This window comes from Numida meleagris, chromosome 6 (genome assembly GCF_002078875.1).
Source record: "Numida meleagris isolate 19003 breed g44 Domestic line chromosome 6, NumMel1.0, whole genome shotgun sequence".
NCBI classification, from domain to species: domain Eukaryota; kingdom Metazoa; phylum Chordata; class Aves; order Galliformes; family Numididae; genus Numida; species Numida meleagris.
The window spans coordinates 27,802,393-27,825,589 of NC_034414.1; the positions used below are offsets into that span (position 1 = coordinate 27,802,393).

Genomic DNA, 23,197 nt, shown 5'->3' on the forward strand with positions numbered 1-23,197 from the left:
AAAAGAAGAGAAAACAAAAAAAAATTCAAAAGTAAAGCCGAAGACTTCAGTGTTGTGATTGAAATGTATGAAAAGAAGTTTGAGCTGAGAATAGAAGAATATTCATAGTTATGTCAAATGAATCACAACAATCTGGAAAGGCAATCGCTGTCAAGCAAGGAAAAACTATGACAATGAAGCCATCTGTTTTGAATTCTGAACCAAACATTTTTTTAAACTAGCCTGATAGACAAATTTCCATAGTAATACTAAAGATAGAACTTGGAGTCTCAGTTCTTCTACTTCACCGTTCTTCTCACTTGTATTATTCCACTATTAATAACTGTAGATGTTACTCATACAACCATGTTGACTGTAGTGTTGATGGACTAGGTACAGAAGACCTAAAGCAATCTACTAGTCCGATCCTCTGCCCCTACACAGAATAGGGGGAGAAAACCCCTATAATCCAGGGATCTGGGTATTATTAGTAAGTAGTAGTATGTTCATGCAGCAGAAAATGTTCATATCCTACATTCATCTTGATGAAACTTTTTATTCCTGTATTTGGATTTATACATTTTAAGGAATAGATACTTCACGTCTTTAGAAGACATAGCCTCTTCAGCATAAGCAGTATTCATTAGTACCTCAGTTACAGAAAACCATGCTTGCTCTGAATGGGCTATTATTAACTATAATATCAAGTTGCATTGCATAGCTACATTTGGCAGAAGCATGTAGCACTTCCATTACAGTACAGAGCGCTCTCAGAACTGTTTTTGGCTGTCTGTGTAACAATAAATCCAGATATATCTACAAAGGGGTACAAGAAAGTGGCTTACTAACTTAGCTGTACATGGAGTTTGATTTACACCAAGCACCAGAAGTTCCCATGCAATTTCTGCAGGAGATGAATACTCAGGAAATTCATCAGCATATAGCATTTGTCAACAAAATCCAGCTATTCTTTCCAAATCAAGTAAAAAAGATTATTGCGAAAAGTAGTTGCACAAACACCACCAACCTATGACATTTTAAAAACCTCACTCCTACAACAATGCAAAGCATTTTGGAGGAACCACTGCTTCTAGTTTGTTTGGGAGGCTTGAAAGAATTTAACTAGGGTCAAATTTTCTGAGTGCTGCTACCAAGGGAAAACAAACAAAAAACCCACAAATGACACAAAGTGTATTTTATTATTATTATTTTTTTTTTTTTTACTTTCAGTATATGCTGTAATGCTGCAGAATGCATTTTGCCAACAAGTATCCTGAACTTCACTCATGCATCCCCACATAACTTTATGTGAAACGTTTAATATTCTGTGCGTGATGCACTAAAGGAGTATGTTCCCATCAGGTTAGCAGGAAGACCTTTACCAGCAGTTATAAGGGCTTTTAGCAACTATACATATCCCTGGGTCTCAACAGCCACTGCAAAGAATTGGACAAAACCTGTGGGATTTTTGTTGTTGTTCTTGCCCTCATCCCTATGAAACAATGAAACATCAGGAAAGCTCATCCCTATTGTGGTCATAAGTCTTCTAACAAAAGTCCTTGTGTTAGACATAAATACCACAGAGGGGACAAAACAAGTAGGACAAAGTACCACACAAGATATACAAAAATAGCTTTTTGCTGTAGTAGTTATCGATGAGCTATTTTGTAGATGCAAGATTTATTCTATGTGCCACCACAGTGGCAAGTTCCAGAAATACAGACTGCAGAGTTGCATTCCAGCCATGTGTATTGCTCCCTATGCTGTTCTCATCTTTAAGTGCTGAATAGCTACATCTCAGCCCTACTGAGATGACAAAGGATCCAAAACTTGGAGGTACCTCTGTAAAACCTAGTCTTTACTTTCTTGCACACTGAAGCTATGATAGTAGAAAGTTACACTTTCAAAATCAAATATTGAAAAGGGCTAACATCAAAACCTCTATTTCATTCTTGATCCAAACACTGTGTCCATTATAGCATGCTGCTAGTTGACGTACAAAAATCAAGAGAGAGAACAGCTTCTTGCTTTTAACAGAGAACTTCATGCAGAAGAACCCTTTCTACTGGCCAACCTGCTTCTCTTGATCCAGTTGTAGAAGGGTCCTGCAGAGCACATGAATAGAGACAGATTGCGTGCGCACACACACACAACTCGATTACATTAACAGTGCACATTTTGCAGTCTATCATTTCTAAACTTTTCAGAGTTTGACTTTTTTCCATGCGAAACTGTTTGGCTGAACAGTCAGAGCATGGATTCATTTTCAGAAAACAGAACCAGCCTTAATTGTTTAATTGCTTAACTCTACACCGACGCAATCAGAAGCATGGAACAGCTCTATCACACAAGGAAAAGTAGTGACTCCAGATCACTGGAACTTTACACAACATAAGAATAGTAGGTAAAAAAGTTGTATTTGGTAACAGCAGACGTGACCATTGGCTGCAAAGCACCAGTCTCAAAATTCTGTTTTTAGCTTAAGATTCTGCCCAATCATCGCATGCAGATACACACAGCATCTATGTACAAACATATGCAGACTTGAGAAGCTGAACAGATTTCCACAAGCCACATAAAATGCAAGATTCTAATCCAAGCTCACAAACACCTATTTGCCTGTTTATAGTGATGTATTATAGGCCAGAAAACAACAGGATGAGCTGTTACTTCAGAACAATATGCAACATACAGAAGGAAAAGTGCTATTATACGTAATTTTATTTCCAGAAAGTTATGTAGCTTGAGTACTTAGAATAAGTAAATAAACGAATTCGTTAAATTATAGCAAGCTGTAAAAGAGCAGCAACTTAAAGGGTGCATCTCTTACAGTTCATAAAGGACTAGAGAACACTTGACTTTTCAGGTCAGCTCAAGTTTTACAGAAGACCACTGTGTCATGTACAGTATTAAGTTGGCTCTTTAAATCTTGACAAACAGCAATCCAGAAATAGCACGTATTTGATAGAAGCCAGGCATAGGACACTATCAAGGTGGTATTTCCAAAAATCATCACCAGACATTTCTTCAAACATTTAGACATCTACACATCCTACATCTTCATCTAACCCATAACCCACCAATCACTAAGTAGCCTGCAAGAGTAGCTAAACAAAGAAAGTAACGGTAGTAAGACATCTTCCATTTAGTTTTTGTTATACATCCACCACATTTAACATATTTAATTAAGTACAGAATTTCCAAATGCTGCTTGTCCACATTTTGATGAACTGCAATTTTTATTCAAATGCATGAGTAATCATCTTATAAGAAATGAGTCACTCACCACTTCCTGGCATAATAAGATTAAAAAGAAACTAAGTTCTGTCTGCTGAAGAAACACATGTACAAGTTTGTGAAGTATCCTGCTTAGTAAGAGAATACTAAAGGCCATAACCAGTAATACACATATTTTTGCAGTTTACATAAGCAAGAACATACTTCTCAATTACTCCCAGAAGACTTGAATATAAAAATCACTAATTATCATTTTACTTCCATCCTATCTGAAAATGAGGAAAGTAAAACTGCTGACTGACAAGGGGAAAAGCGTATCAATCTTTTTGTTACAGGTGCACACTGGATAACCAACTGATTTTCAGAAAGCTATCATAAGCAACCCATAATAATTTTATATAAATATTTTTGAATTTTTAAGTAATGCTTTCAACAGGAAATGACACTAGAGAACTTTTAAGTCAGATCCAACCAATATCCTCTGATCTTAGGAAAATCTGAACCAGGCTTATTCTGCAATTCATCTGCTACACGTAAATAAAATAATGTCTTAGTTTTCTCAGATAGCTTCTATGTATACACATACACAATGCATATTTACATTACATGTTTTTAAAATCACTCCCAAAAGATGAAGACAACTCAACAGCGGGAAATACTGACTATGAAGTAACTTCAATTCTAAAAAGTTAAAACATTTTCTGATAAAGAGTAATCACAGTTAAGTCTTGTTTTCTTCTTTGATCTTACAATATAGCCATCACAGAACTCAAGAGTTCTCTACACAGAAGAAAAAAACAAAACAAACAGTTCCAAAACAAACCCACAGAAACAAAGGACAATACGAAGGAATTATTCAGATAGCCCAGGAACAGATAAATTTGAAGTTACTGCTGTCTGGATGGTAGACGTGACTGCATAAATATTAAGGAATGCAAAACAAAAGTAAGTGTTTTCATTCTGCTTCCAGAAAGCAACACACGCAAAACCTTGCTCCCTTCAAAAAAAAAAAAAAAAAAGAAAAGAAAAAAAACAACCAAAGCCAGAATTGCATTCATTTCTTATAAAGGAAACATTTCCTGTTCTATTGGTAATGGGAAACATAGGATAAGCATTACTCATAATTTGATGTCATTATCAGATCTGGTGAGCCTGAGCCCAGATCACTTCTCAAAGACAGCCTGAAGTTCACAGGCAAGTAATAGTTGGGTGATCTCCATTTACTAAAAATACCAGCAACTTCAGAATGACCGTTATCTAAACAGAGTTCAAAGACGAATCTGAATATACTGATGCAAATGACAGCAAGACTTCCCTGCTTAGGCTGCTCTATACATTTTGTACCCTTAAGATTACAGTGAGACATGTTCAGTTCGCTCTTCCCTGCTATTTCACTCATTAAAAGACCAATCAAAATATTTAGCAATATATGCCAATCAATGCTGCACTGATTCTTTCAACTTTTACTGATGACTGAATGAAATTTGCTATGTTCTATAAAATAAGGTACATGAATCCTTTGCACATCAGTAAAGAACCCAAACAGTTTTAAGATGTAATAAAATCAAAATGAAATAGTGTGCTGAGAGCATACATTCAAGACCAAAAATACATAAAGCAGACCCTTTATTAGTCAAATTACTCCCGAAGAGCTATCATTTTAACACGGTGTAATGTGAAAATGCATTAAGCGTTTAAACCTGAGTTAGCACTAAACTAGTAAATTGAACTTTCCATTAAATCTACTGCAAAGCTCTATGACTAGGAATAACAAAGTACTCACACATTAAGTGTCATTAAGTTCCCCTCCTCCTTTTATTTATTTTTAAATGAAGGCATCTAAATAGCTGTGATCTAACTGTAAACCCGTTACATTTGATCAGCAGTCACAAATGTTTTTTTTCCATAAAGTAATTCTATTGACTAGAGTTTGCTCTTAAGCCAGTGTAAGAGAACAACTGTTCACTGGTCATATTTCACCCACCAGTGACTCAAAGCCTCTTTTAAAATGCAAGAGTCACTGTGTTTTTACCGTCCTTGCTATTTAGACTAAATTTGCTACAATTTCTCACAGATATTGCTGTCTTTATGTAAAAACAACTTATGAAACATTTGAGTCCTTAGTTAGCAAGATCCAGACGTTTTGGTAAGTATTTCCTTCAACGAAGGAGTGTCAGAGAGGTAGGTAGTTGGTAAACCTATACTATCTTGCAAAAATAGTTTAAACCCACTTATCTTCCACAATATGAAGAGCTCTTCAGTTAAAGCAGTCAATCTGGCTAAAAAAAGGAGACTGAAACATTACGACAAGAGATAAACAAGAATAATCAAGAGCTCCAGAAAAAATGCCCTCATTAACCTATATTAATACTAGCTATGCAAGTAACCTCAGTCTTGCATTACACCAAACAAAGCAATAGTTACAGAAAGAGGAAGCTACACTCCTCTCTAGCACAGGAAAGCAAGCACGTTCTCACAATGAGGACAAAACAAGGACTCTGTAAGTAAACAACATTGTACAGCCAACTTGAACAATGGCAAAGCTAAGGGAAAACATCCCTTGAAGAAGTCAGTTTAGTAGTTGGATCATCATGAGAAAGCACAATTGAAGATAGTATTGCAAAGATATATATATATTTAATATCACGCTTACTGAGCTCATTCACCTGATAGAGTTCATCTAAGAGGCAATAGTCACTTCAATCAATCCAATGTTACGGTTTTTAAACCTGCACAATCTTTTAACCAGGAACAGTCTCAATTATATTGAGAACTTTTAAAATAGTACACAAATTGAAAATTTTGACTAATACAGCAGAGCAGGTCTGATTTGGTCACAAATAGTAACTGTAAGACACAGCCTGAGTTTAACAAAGACTGCCAGTAACAAATCAGTAAATACCTCTACCTACGTACTTCATAACATCCGTTTGAATTCAACTCTCATTTCTGCAGATCTTCCATGAGAGGATGACTGAAATGCTTTGGAAGCGTTTTAATGGGCAAGAACAGATACAGGAAGACACTTAAGAATACCTCAATTCATTAACAAAGCGTGGCAAGGTTACTTCTGGCAGGTCATTTACTTACCTCCACTTGCTGATTCTTGCTCTTCCCCTTCAGGAAACGTAGCCTGGCTTGGTAAGCTATTCCTAGAACGAGTGACTGACTCTAAATGTGAAGCCCTTCCCAGCAGAGATAGCTCATCTAGCACCTCTCCCTCTTTGGCTTCCAAATCAGATTTTGAAGTGGTTAACTGTTTTATGTTACCTGGTGTCATTAAACTATTTGGATCATTTAAGCAAGCTACAGTACCACTGTCCAGGCTTAGTACTCTGGCACGATTCTTGGCACTGTTTGTGCTAGAAGTCCGACGTGTAGATCGTTTTTTGCTAATTCCTTCAGAGCTTACGTGGGTTTTATGAATATTTTCAGAGTCTGTGCCCCCACGTTCTTTAGAAACATATTTGGTCTTTAGAGCACTGTACTTTCCCTCAGGAGACTGGCATGAATGGGATGTGGTGCTGGAAGAGCTATCACTGCTGAACTGATGAGCTGACTGCATACTTGACGTCCTGCTTAAGTCACTTTGATCACTGGAGTCCTCATCATGACAAAACACGGCACTGTGGGGTTTAGTACCAGATACACCTCGGAAGGAAACATATTCCCTGTGCCGACTTGAATCAAAACTACTAGCCCGCTTTTTTCCTGTCCGTCTCCGGCTGGACTTGTGGGTAGAGGCTGTTCGATGTATTAAGCTAGAAGATTTGGGTCGAACATCTCCTTCTTTTTGTTTTCCACTAGATTCTTTAGAAGCTCTTGAATCTACTAACACAACTAGTTTCTCACTCTGCTCATCTCTTTGTTCAGCAGCCTTCCCGGGTGGCCTGTCAGCTTGTGTAGTCAGTTCATTGGCATGTGGGTTCTTATTGGCCTCTTCTGAAGCAGAGGCACTAAGACCCTTCTGACCGTGCATCTCATTGGATGCATTAGAACCCTTTACCTCTTGAACACCACTAATAGAGCTCACTTCCACAGCAGTCCTTTCACTAGTCCTTTTGTCAGTAGTAGAACTACTGTCATCCTCTGAGTCAACACCACAGTCTTTTTTCTTACCATCCTTTTTCTCTTCTCTAGGAGACTCCTCCTCATGCTCTGACAGCACACTTTCTATATGCGTAGAGCTAGTATGTTCACTTTTATAGCTACTGATGGTACTGTTAGTGTCACGATCAGTCCCACTGCAGTAGCTTTCTGTTGAACCACTGCTTCTAGTACTCAGGCTTCTCAGGCTGTCCACACTTTTGTCTGCTTTCAAGGATTTGCTCTTTCCACTCTTAGCCAGTGGTTGAGGGCTGCTACTTTTCAGAATGTCATCCAACTGAAAAACTCCTGAAATGCATGAGTTCTCAGCCAAGGACTCTCTGGATCCAGAAGGGGGCTTAGATGCTTCTAACTCACTGACAGTGTCTAGTCCTCGTCTTTGTTGATAAAGAGGGAAGTCATTTAGTGAAGCATCTGGAAAAGCGACAGCAGAGCTAGAAGTCCTTGGTACACCTCGTGGTCTGTGATCCTTTCTATAAGAGTGAGAATGCAGAGTTATAAGCGAAGCTACTTCTGTGTCACACGCACTAGTTTTAGACTGGTCCACAAGCTGATTGTTCGAGAGGCACACTTTATCACTGTTGTCTCGTGGCAAATCTTGTCCAGAGGATAGTGAAGGCTGGATGGAGACAAACGAGTCATTCGACACCAGACGAAAAAGCTTCCTATCAGTTGCCAAATCTGTTGAAGTACATATTTATGAATATTTTACATGAACAAGTTATACAGTTTATTTTTCAATTGCTTTTTAAAAACATAAAATAAATCAACAAATGAATTTGCAAGGACTATGCATTATATCACCATTAAAAAAACTTCTTAACATCCAGGCAAATCTGATAGCCAATAAGTTTTTTAAAAAAATCTTAAGCAGCAGCTAAATCTTAGTAGCTAATAAAAGACAACAAGAATTCCAACTAGCCCACAACCTCTTCTCTTGCTCAATGCATCTCAATGTTTATAAATATTCCCCTGACTGTCTTCTGTCCGACCTCCTGCAGGCAGTAAGCTGTTTGTTTCACAAAATCTTCACCGATTAAAGAAAATACGCCCCCTCAACTCTGAAGGTAACAAAACAAACAAACAAAAAAAATATCACACCTAACAGATACCTCATAATCTACAGTTAGCAGGGATGCAGGCATTAGCACAGGTTTTTATCAAAATCAGAACTCTTTAGGAAGTTACTGAAATTCATTCAGACAGTGCTGCATTATGCTTTTATAAAAGGGAACACGTACTGTCTGCTCTTTCAAAACCCATATCCTACTTCTAACATTAACTCTGTGAAAGCAAGTCATGAGGATCTGCTGCCAGCTCTTGCTCAAGATCATTGTTTCCATTATTTGTCACAAGCTTTCTCCTGCACAAGGGTCCATCTGGAGGGAGCACTGAGAGTCAGGCTATTTTCCTTAATGTTTTGTCAAAAAAAAAAAAAAAGATCCAGAGATCAGGTTAAGTTACTACAATTGTTAAAGTTTATTAAGGTTTATAACCACATGTAACTTAGAAGATTTAGCAAACAGCGCCATTACAAAGTGGAAGGAAGCTGCCTATACCTGTAATGCTCTATCTTAAATACACCTTCTGCACTGAATTGCACAGTCATCACTGAATACGTTTAAGGAATCTAACAGACCAATCAGACCTGCCAAAATGAACTACACTACTTCCAGAGTTAACCTCCCATTAATCATCAGATACTTTAAAAATCAGGAAACAAAAGACTTCCCTATGGTGTTACGCTCTATTTTATTTTAGTTCGAGGAGATTTTTTTCCTAGCAACTAAGCTAAATGAAAAATGAAGTCTGAAGCAAAACTGGACAAATGAAGAATGCACGCTAGCATTTTCCTTACAGATTAGTAAAAAGCAACTACAGAACTGTGCTGCTCAAGTACTGGAAGCTGTCCTTAGCACAGAAACACCACTGTGTGCAGGCTTGTTTACTTCACAGAACAGCACACCTATTTAGAAAACATCCTTTCTCTGTAATGGGAAGCAAAGCAAACTAGTCAGCAATGAAGTCCATGAATTCCATGCCACTTTCAGTATAACAAACTATTTAAGAGACATATAAGCTAGCTATCTTTCAGCAGCAAGGAGACAGAACACAGTAAATATTTATCACCTGCTGGAAGATGCCAGAACAGGAAACATGCAACCCAAGAATCAAGTTAGGATTCAAGCTATGCACCCCAGGAACTTAAAGTAATTAAGAAAAGAAACAGAGCTTCAAGATAACGTTTTTTGATTCTATCAAGAAACTGCATGAATGTATTTAGCCCGTTTAGCAAAGGGTCACTGGTAACAAAACACCAGGTTTAATATGCAGGAAAAAGAAAGTTTACCTTGTTCTTCACTCCCTTCTTTACATAGGCTAGAACTCTGCCCAAGGCTTAAACTGATATCATCAGAGGTCTTGGCAGTGTCAGTATCTCCTGTAAATATTAAGAAAGAACAGTACTAGTGCTCAAAATATTAACACACGCATCTACATACACTGAAGATTCCTTATCTGTCACAAAGCTTGTTACCTTTATTTCCTCATGGGAAGGTAGACAACACCAGTTGCAAGTTACACAAAACTTAATCTTTTCTTTTCGAGGTATATATTGCCCATGAGTTTCTTTGCGGTACAAGAATATTTTCATTCAGCTACACAGATCTTCCATAGAAAAACTGCAAAATTATCTTAAAACCCGATGAAATTGTTTTTTTTTTTTTTTTATAATTCAAGATATATGTGCTTGAATATTATTTTTTGCAATGGCAGCCAATAAAAATGATGGATAGATTGCAATGAAATATTTGTAAATATTAAGAATAATCAAAGAAAAAAGTGAGGAAGGTAGAAAAAAAATCAGTTTTCTTATTATCAGCTTAATAAGTACACAAAATAGCAACTTTCCATATCACAAATAATTCACCTTTTCCTCTCAGAGGAGTTTACAATGGCTGACCTAGGAAACTAGGATACTTTTGCTTGATGCTAATTAACCAGAAATGATCAAGTCATTGAAACTCAGTATCAGACTAGTCACTGGATAAAACAGAACTCAAAAATCATAGGAGAAAGTCCACTCAAACCAGTCCCTTCACTCAGCAATTAAAAAAAAAATACCAGATGTTGTACAGAAAACATAGCACATGCTCCAAGACACACTCTCCAAATGTTTTAGACACATCATTTCCAGCTCTCAGGTGGATTTCCTCCAACTAGTAAATTATCTCACCAAAAAGTTTTAAAGATGAACAAGGTAGATAGCATTTGGAAACAACACAGTAAGCAATATTATTAGTTTTAAATGCTTCCACCTTGTAACTTTAAGTAGTAGCTGAAAATCTCACCTTTGATTGTTGCTGCTGTTCCCAGACGAGATAATCCAGATCCAACCTAGAAACAGGGAATTTTGTAAAAAGCTGTAGGATTATAGGAATTAGCCAACTGTATTTTTTGTTACTGCAAAACATGCATTTGCCTGTACATCTAAGGGATATTTTTAAAGGCACAAAAGCTTCCAACAATACCACAGCACTGTAAAGTCATTTCTGCCTCAAAATATTTCTGCAAACAGATGACAAAGCGTCTAATTATGCATCCAACTACATTGCTATTACTTTGTTTTATGGCCAACGCACTCAGGCATTTTACTCCATTGATTTTAAAAACCACAGCTTCTAATCTGGACATCTTCCTTGAAAATACTTCATGGGGAAACAAACTACTAACGTGGTGATACACTAATAACTGCTGTTGTAAAGCTGAATGTTCAGTACAGTACCAGCGGGTGCCTAAAATGCTTAAGGGAAACACCATGTTAATATAAAAATTCTGTTTAACTTAGTAAATAACAAGCTAAATCTAGAAGTTGTTCACTTTGGAAGAGATGCATGCTTTCAGCAGGGTTAGTTTTGAGGTCTATTGGAGAGTTGATTCAATTATTAGATAACCACAAGGACATTATGCGTTAGTACAGGGGAAGTGGAAGTAGCACGCTTCCCCGTGGGTGATGTGCTGAATAAGCTCAGATCAATTTAACCTCATCGTTGGCATGGAGCTATTGAAGCAGGTCCAGAGGAGACCATGAAGGTGCTCAGAGGGTTGGAGCATCATTCTTACAAAGAAAGGCTGAGGGAACTGGGCTTGCTCATCTCACAGAAAGCTCTCGGGAGATCTCAGTCCAGCCTTCCAGTACTTAAAAGGAACATATGACCAAGATGAAGACCAATTTTTTACACGGTTCAATAGTGATGGGACAAGGGGAAATTATTTTAAACTAAGAGAGGGGAGATTTAGGTTAGATGTTAGGAGGAAATTTACTCGGAGAGTGGTGAGGCACTGGCACAGGCTGCCCGAGAAGCTGTGGATGCCCCATCCTTGTGGTGTTCAAGGCCAGGTTGGATGGGACCCTGGGCAGCCCAATCTAGCAGATTGCAACCCTGCCCACAGCAGGGGTTTGGAAGTAGATGATCTTTCAGGTCCCTTCCAACCCAAGCTATTCTATGATTCTGTGATTTTACTTTATCTTATTCTTCCCTATTGTTCTTGCTAGTGCAATGTTTCTTTTGATAGCAGTTTCTGATTACACAGACTACAGTCATCTCAAAGCAAGTAAATTGCAGTATTTCTTGAGTTACTTTTAGATACTGGCTACAATCATATTTCAAGTTTTATTTAGTATCTATTTTCAGTCACGTTTAATGGCCAACCAGCAGATGTCCCTCCCCATTTAAGAGCTTGATAGCCATTTAGGATTAATCTGCCTTTCTATGTACATACTGTAGCTGCTAGAAATGTTTTGCAAAGGTGTTGCAGAGAATTTAGGCTTTCCTTTAATAGTATTTCCACCATCACCTCTCTATGAAAACTCATGAAAGACAGCATTACTGACAGATAATTAAATCTCTCAGAAACAGGATAGGCAAAGGGCATTCAAAGGCAAAATATGAACCTGAGAGATTTTAAAAAAAGAAAAAGATGGCAACTGAGCTTTACTGTATAATTTAAATGACTCAAAAAAAAAAAAGAAAGCATAATTCTACTAATTTCCCTCTGTTAGATTTGCTGTACTTACATTCTCTGAACATGCATACAGATTTTATCCAGCCACACTACAGTGTAACAGCTTTGCTACGAGTAATACAAAAAAACAAAGCTTGTTTAATTCATTTTCTTCACTACACTGTCAAGCACACTTTTGTCAGTCATCTTGCAATTTTTCAACCTTTTTTTCCTCCTTCAGTAATATGCCCTGTCTTCGGATGCTGTAGCTGAACGCAAATATATCAGTGTGGGAAAACTGAAAAGAACTCAGTTGCTTACTGTACGCTTACCTTTTTGATGCAGCAAATTCAATCACAGGTGACTAGCAAGCACTAACTTTTATCAGAACTTTCAACTGCATTATGGTGTCAGCATTAAAGCACACAGCAAAGAACACGGAGCTTCTTTATGCGCTTTAACATAACAGTTCAGTGTTGAAAATGCTCTTCCAAACACAGGCCAGTCAAAGAAACAAGAGCCCTCGTCTACTAACCTACTCCTACACGGACCATCGCTTCCTATTCCTTTGAACACTACAGAGCCTACCTATGCTGCATAACAAAGCATTATGCAGTGAAAACATCAACATAATACTGCACTACATTATACACTGCTAGCCCACAGAGCTAATCGGATGGACTTGTAATACCAAGACAAGGATTTCCCCTCCATCCAAAAATAGCTTCTGTATCCTTAACAGAATGCTGCAGTGCTCTCTGGCAACATAACCTTACAGTCTGGCCAGTCAGATCTATTCATCCTTTGACAAGTTGGTAAAAGAGGAATGCCACGACTGGCTAAGCATCACAAGCCAAATGAATGGAACAGCATATGCAGCACTGTAAAAGTCAAATGTATACATCCAGCAGACATAATAAAGAGGCAGAACAGCTTCCCAGTGAAACTACAAAACAAACAGAGTATAATGAAGCTGTATTACAATCCAAGAAAGGTAAATTCTTCAGTCCTTCCATCTGGAATAGGGCATCCCCTATTTACTGTCTTCTTCCTGCCCCTGCTGAGGTATCAAAACAGGGAAGATTTTGCAGAGGAAATCTAAAGATTAACAGTTACATTATTTCTATTTCCACCATCTTAGCTTGCTTTGTATTCTAGCTAATTAACTTTTTTTTTTTTTTTTAAATGCAGAGTCTGAACTGGCAGGAATAATAACTTTCAGAAAGTCACTTAGTATGGCAAGAGATCGTGGTGGATACATCCTAAGGAGAGTTAACAGAAGCCTCCTCAAAATTAATGCAACTGAAATTTACCAATCAAGTGTCTAAATGACACATATCAAACAGTTAGTTTGCACTACGACTTCATAGTTGCGTTCCATCAAATGGCTCACTGATACAAAAGGGAAGACAAAAGCCTAGGACAGCAGGTCTTCGTATTTATCTGACCATGCTCTGAGCTATTTTCATTTCCTAAATCAGAAGAAAGCTAGCTGAGCAGAAACTGAATACTTCCTGCTGGGACTGTAGTTTGCCTCATAAAAGCCAGCTGTTCCTAGAACACAGGACAGGATGAGCAGGAACCAGACAGCTCATGCAACACCATTCCAAACAAAGCAGTTAAATACAACAGGCAGATAAGCTGGTGATCTTAGTATAATCAAAAAAAATACCAAAAATAAATAAAAATCAGCAATGATCAGAGGTCACAAAGCCAGCAGTACTAAAGCAACAACTGTAACAACTTTAATTCTCACCTGGATGTTTGGATCTATTCCAGCATAAGAATTGCGTGAACTACAGCCAACAGGGGGAGTGGCTTCTCGTATGAACTCTGACATCTCAATTCCTCCACCAGGGTCACTAAGAGAAAGATTAAAAATAATTAACCTACCAGTTAAACACATAAAATGTCTGTCTACATTGAGTCCAGATTTAAAAACATTTTCTTGCTTTTCAAAATTCACAAGCTCAAGCATATCCCAGTACCTTAGACAAATACTGCTCATGTGATGCAGAAAACTCAGGTGTAACTGGAGCACCCCATACACTAGTAGAGAAGCTGCTTGCCTTGCAGCTTCACTGTCATTGGCCAGCACAGAGTATGGAGAATTAGGAACCTTGAGAGATTCTGAAATGCTGGCATATGAAATTTTTTCCTGCAAGTGAACACAGATGTGTAACTTTCGGAACATCTGTCAGCTGGAACACACAGAAATCAACCAACAGAAAAAGCACTCAGTCTTACTAAATGCAGAGGAAGAACTCAATTTGCAGTCATTTGCTGTTATGCAGATCAAAAAGTTCTTAAATTGTACCTAGGAGCAAAATTAAGTATGGGTTAACGAAGTAGCCAATCACCATCACTGAAAGCTATTGGGAAGGCAAGAAGACACAGGGCCTAAGGGACTTTGCTGTTGTCTGACATCAAATCATTACTTATGTAGGTCACTCTGAAAGTAATGCCTCCTATTCATTTCCATGGAAACTACAGCAGATACAAAGAGCACAACAATACTATTTGGTAGTGAAAATTCACAGCTACAAAACACTCTTTTTCAACACTACCTCCACCATGAGCTATGCCTTTTCACCAGCAGTGAACAAGAGCATGCATGCCAGACTCAAACATCAGCACCAGCAGAGGTGACCTGCTGTCACTACTGCTGAAACAAACCACCCGCTGCCTCGCTGTGTTCACGCCCACTGTTTCGCCTCCATAAACACCCAGCAAGTTGATTTTTCCACATGGAGGAATTCAATTCCACACCTTTGCTTCAGATGCACTTCCATGTCAGATGCTGTTTTATCAGATTGCCCCTCTGCCGCCATCTCTCACACAACTACAAAACCTAATGGAATACTGGCAGGAAAGTTCAGTCTCTACAACCATATCACCAACAACCATCTCTGATGTTGTGGGCCAACATAATGAAACAGGAGGCACTACTTTTGGAGCAGCCCTCCTACCAGAGAACTTCCCTTCAGAAGGTTTACACGCCCTACTAAGATGTATTTTAAGATGCAGTATATATATTATAACACACATATTACAATGTCCTAGTGATTTAACCACTTCAAGATTAATAGATATTACTTTCAAAGTATGTTCCAGGTCAACACCATCAAATCGCAATTCACCATAATTCAGCTTATCAAAGGCAGACATTTACAAAACAAAAGTAGGCTGGGCTTGTGACAAGGCCACTCCAGTATCTTCTTGGAGAAATGACATGTCCTCCTCCATTTGGAATGAAAGTAAAAACGTAATTCTGCTACATCTGGAGAACAGGACAGAAACGGACAGAAGTACAGCAGGTCTGTCTTTTTATGCAGCTAGTCCCATATAGTCAGACCAACAACTATTTTAAATACAAGAACATCAAAGTAGGATACTATAAAGAATCTGTCAATAGTCTAACAGACCTGAAATATCATTTATACTGTGGTATGATGTTTCATTCTGTTGTAATCTCAAAGAGAGAGAAATCACTTTGGGGTTCAGCCTTGGGAACCATTCTAAATCATACATAAGTCCCCTAATCATGTACCTCTACTGCCCGAACATTTCTTCATCAAAGGGATAACAAAACAAAATGTCTCAAGTTAGGAATACACTACTTAAGTAAAAATAAGTTCAGCTTAAAAGTCAACCAGCCATGAGTCAGCAGAACAATATGCTCCAACTTCAGCAAACGGGGAAAGTGCCACCATTTTGGTACAGCTCAGCAGTGACATAAACATGTTCTAATTGCTTGTTATTTACAAAGCTCTCTCTGACCTAATGTTAGCATTATTGATAAGGAAGAATCAGGTAAAAAAAAATGCAGAATTCAGCTTCTTTAGTTTCCATCAGCTTCAGCCAAACATAGTATTCCCTACGTAAACGTTTTTAGAACACTTAAGGACATAATATAAAGTTAAGACTAAACTAAAAATCTACTCAATGTTTAAGTTCAGCATACATTGTGATGACAACTAGAGAAATGACAAATAATGCCTTTCACAAAAAGATGAAGTTCCCTTCTTGTTTAAATAATTTATTCAGAAAGACTGCAAATGATTCAAGTACATTCTGTGAAATAGGAAGAGTAAGTCAACGGGAATTAGCTTTCATGCACAGTTCTGGGGAGAAGAGCTAGGGTGGGGGAAGGAGGGAGTTTTGTTTGAAATGAACCAGCAGATATCAGCATAAGGAACAATACGATCCAACAACAGTCCGCATAGGGCTGCTGTGTTCTGAGGCAGCACTCAAAAAATGGATTAACAAAAGCTACTAACAAACAACAAGAAAAACGTCTGCAGGAACACGCAAAAAAATACAGACTTCCAGGCTTAACCACTGTATGCATAGAAAATTCTAAATGCTCTTGCAGCTCAGATCCTTAACAGTTGTTTGCTGCCAGTATAGTAGCCATTTGTTCCTGCTATTAAGTCCTACAACCAGTTTCTAACAGTTTGATGACTTCATACCCCAGAGCAAGTACTACACTTACCAGATTGCAAGTAACCAGAGAAACAGAAGTAACCTGACAAATGGAGAAGACTGAGTAAATTATGCCCAGCTACCTGCAACCAAGATTGCAACAGAGGAAGCATCCAGAACCTGCATGTTTACTATATATGCAACTGTTAGCATGTCAGAGTCCAACTGAAAGACTGAAGAGACTTCTAACTTAAGAGAATTCAGAAGTTTAATAACTGACTTAGGCTGTGACATCAGCACAAAGCAGAGGAAGGGTGTCATTCCGTATCTGCTGAAGATCTTCCTCTGTCCATAGTCTTTCTTTTGGCTTCCTTCCATCCTTCAGAGCCACTAAATTGTTCTTGAAGTACATATGATTTAGAAATATACGAAGAACACCCTTTAGGAAGACAGTATCTTCTGGTAAGATGGGTAAGGGATTAAAAACCCTCACCATTAACCTCCTCGCTTTACTGGTTTCTGCCGGCACTTAAGATAGCCCTGTAACAGGCCCAATTAAAGACTGAGATTGGCCAGACTTGACCAGAAAAATGAGACCAGACTAAAGGTAAAGTTACTGCTGTTATAAGAGAAGGACCACAGCCTGTACTGCAAATGCTAGAACAGAACAATTTCAAGCATTAAGAGACTTCCTGTAAAGCTTGTAACTTTAAAAAAGCCAAACAACTCCCAAGATTAAGAAGTGTCAGGCACAGAACATCAAGAAGAAATAGTATACATAAAGCAGGAGTTGCAGACACCCCAACATTTCTTTTTAATTAAGTTTTCTTGCTCTACTTGTTTAAAGCAGACGTAAGTATGCAATTCAAAGGCAACAAATTAAGAAACCACATTCTCCTGTTTTACTACAGCAAAGTACAAGAAAAATTCAGCTCCCCCACACTGATGGGTATTGAGAACAGTGTCATCAGGTTAATGTTTTATCCTATTGTGAATCATACTAGTCACTGACACAAGAAGGAAGTCATTCATATTCCTAAAAGCAGGACTGCAAGCTAAATAAGCTTAAAGATATGCACGTGGATCCACTGATATCTTACAGACTCCTGCACTACTCCTTTAATGCGGGATTAGGAGCTTGTATTCCTATTATTTATTTGTTTAAATGAAACTTCACAAAAGCTAAAGCATAACCACGACCATCCTATCATATAAGTATGAAGTCAGCAACTGCACGAGAAGTAAGAGAAGCAAGACGACAGTTCTCATTCCTTTCCTTAAATCACACAACCTTCTTTCAAAGGTATAAATATATTCCTTATTCTTTTCTTATGAAATTCTTGAGTTAATAATCTAAGGAACAGGAAATTGGTCTTAGCTTAATTAAACTAAAATTTTATGAAAGATGAGATACCCTCAGTTTGATCCTATTCAGAAACTAACGTGAACATAAGATAAAGAAGCCCATGGAAATCCACAAATGATAGCACACCATTTTTGTTAGATACCTGAAAGCCTCATTCACAGATAAACAATTAAACATTCACAAAAAGAACAGCAGTTCTTCAAAGCTAAACAGAATTCTCAACACGTCTATCACTTAATCCTTAAAAAAATATATATACACACACACACACACACACACACACACAAATACCAATATCCAAAGCCATCCCTGGGAGGGTCTGCATGTGGTGAAAACCCTTATGCCCACTCTATGCTACAAGAGCAGCATCAAAAACCTACATACACACACTCGTCAGAGAAGATTTTCTATTACTCTTCTGATTTAACTTAGTACACTAAAACCTTGCCCTGTATCTCCTCTACTGGTTTGAACACTACCCTAAAGTTCCTTTGAGCTTCCAGGTAAAGATTAGTATACGCTGCGCATCCCGCTTACCAAAAGTAACTCTGTAATTTCTGCACTGACCTTCTTCCCAGTTCTAGTTAAGAGACCTGAAAGTGGGAATAAGGATCATATAAAAGTAAATGAAACTTCAACTGGTAAGCAGGACACAAGCCATTGAACTAATCTCAACATCTGAGCTCATAAATACTTGTAATGTAGAAAGTTGACCCACATCAACTGGTCCTCAGAAAAAAAGAGAACTTCTGAAACATCCATAAGTAATTCACAACGCCTGTACAAAGAAGTCGCTGCCAAGCCCTGGCAACACTTTGGAAGCAAAATCTATAAGGCATAGAAAAGTCTAAGGATCACATCTAACACACATTTTAGCAAGACTGCATTTACACAGAACAGATGACTAGTTTACTTTCACGAATTTTATTAAGCAGAATAAGCATTAGTATACATTTAGGCTAGCATTGTGCCAAAACAGCTCAATACAGCTTTAGTAGGTAGTATGGGGATCTAAATGGAGTTACAATTAAAATCAGCAGGTTGAATTACCAAACACTGAATGGAAGAACAGTCAGGTTATAAAAGATTGATACAAGAAGTTACTGTATACCAGCTTTAAAGGAAATGAAGACAGATTTTGCTAATAATACTAAGCTGAGCACAGATACAGAAGAACTTAAGGCTCACTCCATGGAAGCTACTCCATACACACAACAAAGTCCTTTCACTTCTATCCTGAACATTTTAAAGAACACCACATCAACACCTCCTTTAAGCACCCTGATACACTGAGTAAGAAGCTTCCTTTGATTACATCTCCTTATAGTACATGCCTCCATTTAAAAGTTTCAGCGTTTTGTGTTGCATTGGTCTTTTTTTGTTTGTTTCTTTCTTTTTAAAAACTAAAAGAAACACAGTAGGACAGTGTACCAATTCCCTCACTCTGAAAACAATTCATGGATAACAGTACCAGAAACACAAAGGGAAGAGAAAGGTCTTTAAAAAGCTAACAATTCAAGGCTGATTTATTCCATGTAGTATAACTCTTAAGAAGTCCTCAGTTATGTGAAGTTTGGCAGAGGCTTTGATAATAGAGCTCATAACACATACTGAGTTCAAACAGACTGGTTGGGCTGGCCTTGTTGATGAGTAACCTTTTGCTCTTTTTTTCCCCCTCTGTATAGCCTGGTCAGAGAAGGGAAATTGCTTTTGATGATGGCAAAAGCAAATATCTGTTGAAAGTAATAATTTCCTATTGACAGTACTTCAGAATCACCATCTTCAGTACTGAGCTGAACAATTTCAGAATTCCAAGTTCACAGGATAGCGCTCTCCTCAAGCAAGCCTACAACTAGAGTGAAGCATTGTACGTGACCTGCTCTTGCAAAACTAAGCAAACTAAATTCAGACTAGACATTTCTTTTATCACTGAAGACTTAGAAGTAGTATTTGACAGCTAGATTTTTAAAACCAAGTCTACTGCTGAAATAAGATTAATTGTTTTGGTTGTGTTCATTAAGTATTTAGCAACCTAAAAAGCACACATTTTCCATGTCGTTGTCTCAGTGTTTCCAACATCTGCCAACTCCTTTAAAGAAAGAACCGGAAAGCTGACATGAAACCATCACTTCAAACCTAAAATGTAAAAAAGGTCTTTTTTTTTTAATATTAGACTTAATCTTTCAAAAATCACAGACGACTGCATCCATATTCTTGAGTGTTTATTTCATCCACCATTCCAGTTACACATCTGATAAAGACATAACTTCATCATTTCCAGCAGTACACAAGCTCTGACAGAGACCTTACCTGGGTCCATTGCTGTCTTTCCTCTTGGCTGAAACACTGCTTTGTTCTGTTTTTGCACCCCTGTCCATACGCTCATTGGCATTCCTCTCCACAATTTCTCCCTCATCCAGTGCCCTGTGCAAACGGTAGTTCACCATCTTCAAAACGATAAAGAGTGCTGCTATTACTGGGCAGTAGACAGCTACTATCATCATGGAAGAAGGAAGGGCCTTTCAAAAGAAGAGCAGAAGAAGTGTTAGTGAATACAAGGTCAAACATTCATAAGAAGGATACATATAGCTACCCATAGTTTAACGATTTCCTTCATCCTGAAGATAACAAACCTTTGTTTTTAGCAAGATTTAAAAAGCCATACATGCCATACAGTCTAAGTTTTGCATGGAGATTATCAGAAGTCCTGCAAGATTAAACAAAGTTTGACTACAAGATACCAAAGCACCACAGCAGTATGCTAAGTTTGAAAACCAAATTTAACTTAATCTTTTTTTTCCAGGCTTTTGGAATGTAATACTTAGACTAGAAGATCTACAGCTAGCATGACTTTTATGTCAGAGTATTTTGAATTACTTTTTATTTAAACTTGAAGGCTAAACCAAACATGAGTTAGATCCTGTTTTAGGATTAGTACACCACACCAATTCCATTTTTTTTTTCTTGAAAGAAAGAAAAAGTCAGTTTGACAGCCTTGTAGATGGGAGAAAACTGCTCAGACTAGATGTTTCAGTTTAGCTTTGTCAGCTTCCAACAGCTACTCTTACATGACAAGATACCGATCAGACATGAAAGCCTAACTTCTCCTTATTCACATACGAAAAAGGTCTGTTTACATCTATGGCTCACAGTGTTAAGCAGCAGTCCACACTAATCTGCAACACCACATGCTACAAGGGTTATTTATGCTAGACTGTTATATGCCCATGGAGAGACAGCCAATACACACGTTTTGAAGAGAATTTTTTAGTTGTGACAGGGGTGGACAAAAGCCAAATGAAAAGCCTCAGTTCTAAATTCAACTTCTGAAACTCCACTCTAAACTAAGACTTCACATAAAGCTTTTGCTGGGACCCACAAGGCTTTTACAGATTAGTCATCTCAGCAACAGATACTAAGTGAAGTCTGACAGCTGTTGAAGAGAAGTGTACAGAGTACTAGTCAAACTTCCACTTCAAGGCTTTAGCCTTTATAATTCACCTTTTAGCTGTATCTATACTTTTGTCTAATCTCTAAACAAAATAAGCTATTAACTCTCAGGATTAATCCACAAATACACCACTTCCACCACCAAAACAACAAGAAGCTGTATACTCAAATGCTGTTACATCACTGTCCTTTACCTAGCTGATAGCATAGCTTCATACCAAATTCTTAACACTCAGAAGTATATATATAGTCCTGTGACAATCAGAATTAAATAGCATTTGTTATCCAGCAAAAATATTAACTCAACAGATGAGAAGATTAAGTGAACTGCCTTTTTAGGGTTCCTATTGTAAGGCTAATTCCAGCTTGTTTCATACACCTAGTCACTCTCTTTTTATAAACTTTAGCAACAGAGGCATCTTTACAGCGATCAAAGCCCCATGCATATCTTGCAGAAATAGAGAAACACGAACAGAGAATAGGACAGAAAGCCCTCTATATTCTTTATGCAGAGCTACTTTTAGTCATTTTAAAAAGAGATCTGATTAAAACATTAAGATTCCTACATATTTAAGAGAATATTTGTCCTGAAGGAGCCACAAGTAATTTGAACTATGACTTAAGCAAGAACACTGTTTGAATAGATCTCTGAATACAAATTACTGTGCTAACAAAGGGGAATAAAACAATAAACTTTTCTTAATATTATCAATTGTTAACTTCAGTGGAAAACCAATCCCTAATCTGGCTGTTCGCATTCTGGCAGGAAGCAAAAGCAATCAATCAATGCAACATTTCTCAAGCCAAATATACAAATAATTGAGTCTAGAACCAATTAGGAGAAAGGTTACTTATGATCTATTTTCTTCAAGAGCTCAAGTTCTACCTACATCACACCCTCAAAAACAAGTCTAAATCTAATATACTGTTTGAAATAGGACAGGCAAACAAAGTTGGGGTATGTTAACTTAGACTTTTGCCTGCCATCTTTCATGATCAGCTGGACAAGACTAATGGATAGGGAAAGATTCACTTGCAAGCACCACCTCAGGAGAAGAAAGAGGAAACAATTTTAAATATAACATCAACAAGCAACCAGGAGCCACAATGGTAGTGACATCCATAAACCCTGCAGCAACACAACAAGGGTTTCCTCAAAAAATGAAGTGCTTCTGAGAACTTGAGAGGTAGACAGTTGCCTGCAGGCACAGGCAAGTCCATTAACTCTGGCAATATATTTATGCTTCCTGCACATGCTAAGCAGTCTGCTACCAAATCACAAACATGAGTTCAACTAGCCTCTCTTTTTACAAGTACCCAGTGTTCTGAAGCCATTACTGCAATCAGCTTAACACTAGATGGCAGAAGTATTGACATGTCTTTTACGGACTAACTCTATTTGGAGAGCTCTTCAGTTTCTCCCCTCCATCCATCAGCAATGAAGTCACATACTGTATCCAATTTACCCTGTGAAATGCAAAATCCACACATTCTGTTGTGCAAAGGGAAACTCTCAGAATGAGTTAGAAAAAAAACGTGGAAAATGAACGTAGCTTGAATTGAAGCCAATAAAGAATTAAAGGGTATGTTTCCCCCCCCCATCCCCTTTCTACAGGATTGAAGAGCTAG

The 23,197-nt window shown here is 37.8% G+C and overlaps 1 protein-coding gene across 10 annotated transcripts in view; it reads right to left on the reverse strand.

The window, feature by feature from the left end:
- PCNX1 (pecanex homolog 1) overlaps positions 1–23,197 on the reverse strand; it is an 84,973-nt gene that overhangs the window by 53,954 nt on the left and 7,822 nt on the right. For 7 of the 10 annotated variants that reach the window (XM_021400997.1, XM_021401000.1, XM_021400999.1 and 4 more), the window contains exons 2-6: positions 20,429–20,637; positions 14,084–14,189; positions 10,674–10,719; positions 9,674–9,763; positions 6,307–8,004 (exon numbers count right to left, since the gene is read on the reverse strand). In XM_021400997.1, coding sequence (XP_021256672.1) covers positions 6,307–8,004; positions 9,674–9,763; positions 10,674–10,719; positions 14,084–14,189; positions 20,429–20,637 — 2,149 coding nt within the window. The remainder of the gene's footprint in view (positions 1–6,306; positions 8,005–9,673; positions 9,764–10,673; positions 10,720–14,083; positions 14,190–20,428; positions 20,638–23,197) is intronic. The other 3 variants (XM_021401004.1, XM_021401003.1, XM_021401005.1) reach the window with 1 other exon arrangement.